This window comes from Etheostoma cragini, unplaced genomic scaffold, assembly GCF_013103735.1.
Source record: "Etheostoma cragini isolate CJK2018 unplaced genomic scaffold, CSU_Ecrag_1.0 ScbMSFa_1878, whole genome shotgun sequence".
Taxonomy (NCBI): Eukaryota; Metazoa; Chordata; class Actinopteri; order Perciformes; family Percidae; genus Etheostoma; species Etheostoma cragini.
Genome location: NW_023265977.1, coordinates 1 through 1,287, shown reverse-complemented (window position 1 = coordinate 1,287; position 1,287 = coordinate 1). Strand labels below are relative to the sequence as shown.

At 45.6% G+C, this 1,287-nt stretch overlaps 1 protein-coding gene across 1 annotated transcript; it reads left to right on the top strand.

The window, feature by feature from the left end:
- The first annotated feature begins 508 nt into the window (after nucleotides 1-508).
- Nucleotides 509-1,153, top strand: LOC117940178 (alpha-1-antiproteinase-like). The gene has a single exon (XM_034865540.1). The coding sequence runs from the start codon at nucleotides 536-538 to the stop codon at nucleotides 1,136-1,138; it is 603 nt and encodes a 200-aa protein (XP_034721431.1). The 5' UTR covers nucleotides 509-535; the 3' UTR covers nucleotides 1,139-1,153.
- Nucleotides 1,154-1,287: the final 134 nt, after the last annotated feature.

Genomic DNA, 1,287 nt, shown 5'->3' with positions numbered 1-1,287 from the left:
TAGTGTGTATAGAGCAGCATATCTCCACCAGACTCCATGTAAATAATCACTACTTTTAGCGTGTATAGAGCAGCATATCTCCACCAGACTCCATGTAAATAATCACTACTTTTAGCGTGTATAGAGCAGCATATCTCCACCAGACTCCATGTAAATAATCACTACTTTTAGCATGTATAGAGCAGCATATCTCCACATGTAAATGGGTGAATTAAGAGTTTATTCCCACCAGACCAGAGTGGTAATTGTTGGAACAGTGGAAAGATGAACCAAGATGGCTTTTGGTAGTTTTATTCAGTTTCTGTCCACTTTGAAGGAAGTGGGATTTATGATGATAAAAGTAGTGATTATTTACATGGAGTTTGGTGACGTCGGGGCTGTTTATGTTAAACTAAACGGATGTTACCCTTTAACTAAAAGGTCTACCTCTGTAGGGATCCATCCCATAATGTTGTCACACACATCGGTCCTGTAGGGTAACATTACAGCTTGTTTCTACCTGAGCTGAACATTTGATCTTTTGTCTTAGTTCATCATGATGATGATGCATGCAGTCGTGGGTCTCTGGGTCCTCTCAGCGGTGATCAGCGCCAACAGCGTCTCCCTGGTGAGACAAGCAAACCGGGAGTTTTCCTTCCGCCTCTACAGGAAGCTAGCAGCTGATGCTAACTCACAGGGACAGAATATCTTCTTCTCCCCTGTTAGCGTGTCGACCGCCTTGGCTGCGTTGTCCGTGGGCGCGCAGGGGGAGACGCACCGCCAGCTTTTCAGTGGTCTGGGCTTCAACAGCTCCTTCCTGACCCAGACCGATGTGGACCAGGCCTTCCAGACGCTCCTCCAGGGGCCCAACAACGCATCCCAGGGGGACGCCAACGAAGGGACCGCCTTGTTCCTGGACGACAGTTTCAAGCCCAAGCCGGAGTTCCTGCAGACCCTGAAGCAGTCTTACTTCACAGAGGGGTTCAATGTGGACTTCAGCCAAACCACAGAAAGTGCTGATACCATAAATAAGTACGTGGAGGAGAAGACCAACGGGAAGATTGACAAGCTGGTGGAAAACCTGGATTCAAGCACAGTCATGTATCTCATCAGCTACATCTACTACAAAGGTGAGAAGGTCCTGTGGGAGGAGATCTAGTCAGTCTGTAATTAGTTGTAATGTAACATCAGTTTACATATTTAAAGTTAAGTTGCATGTGTCAATTATGTAGGCTTTCTTATACTTTGTTTTGCACAGTAAAGGTAAAACTACAAAAATCACCACCAGACTCCATGTAAATAATCACT

Bases quoted from the DNA above. Each gene is read 5' to 3' on its own strand.
- LOC117940178 (XM_034865540.1), top strand. From the start codon at position 536: ATGATGATGATGCATGCAGTCGTGGGTCTCTGGGTCCTCTCAGCGGTG.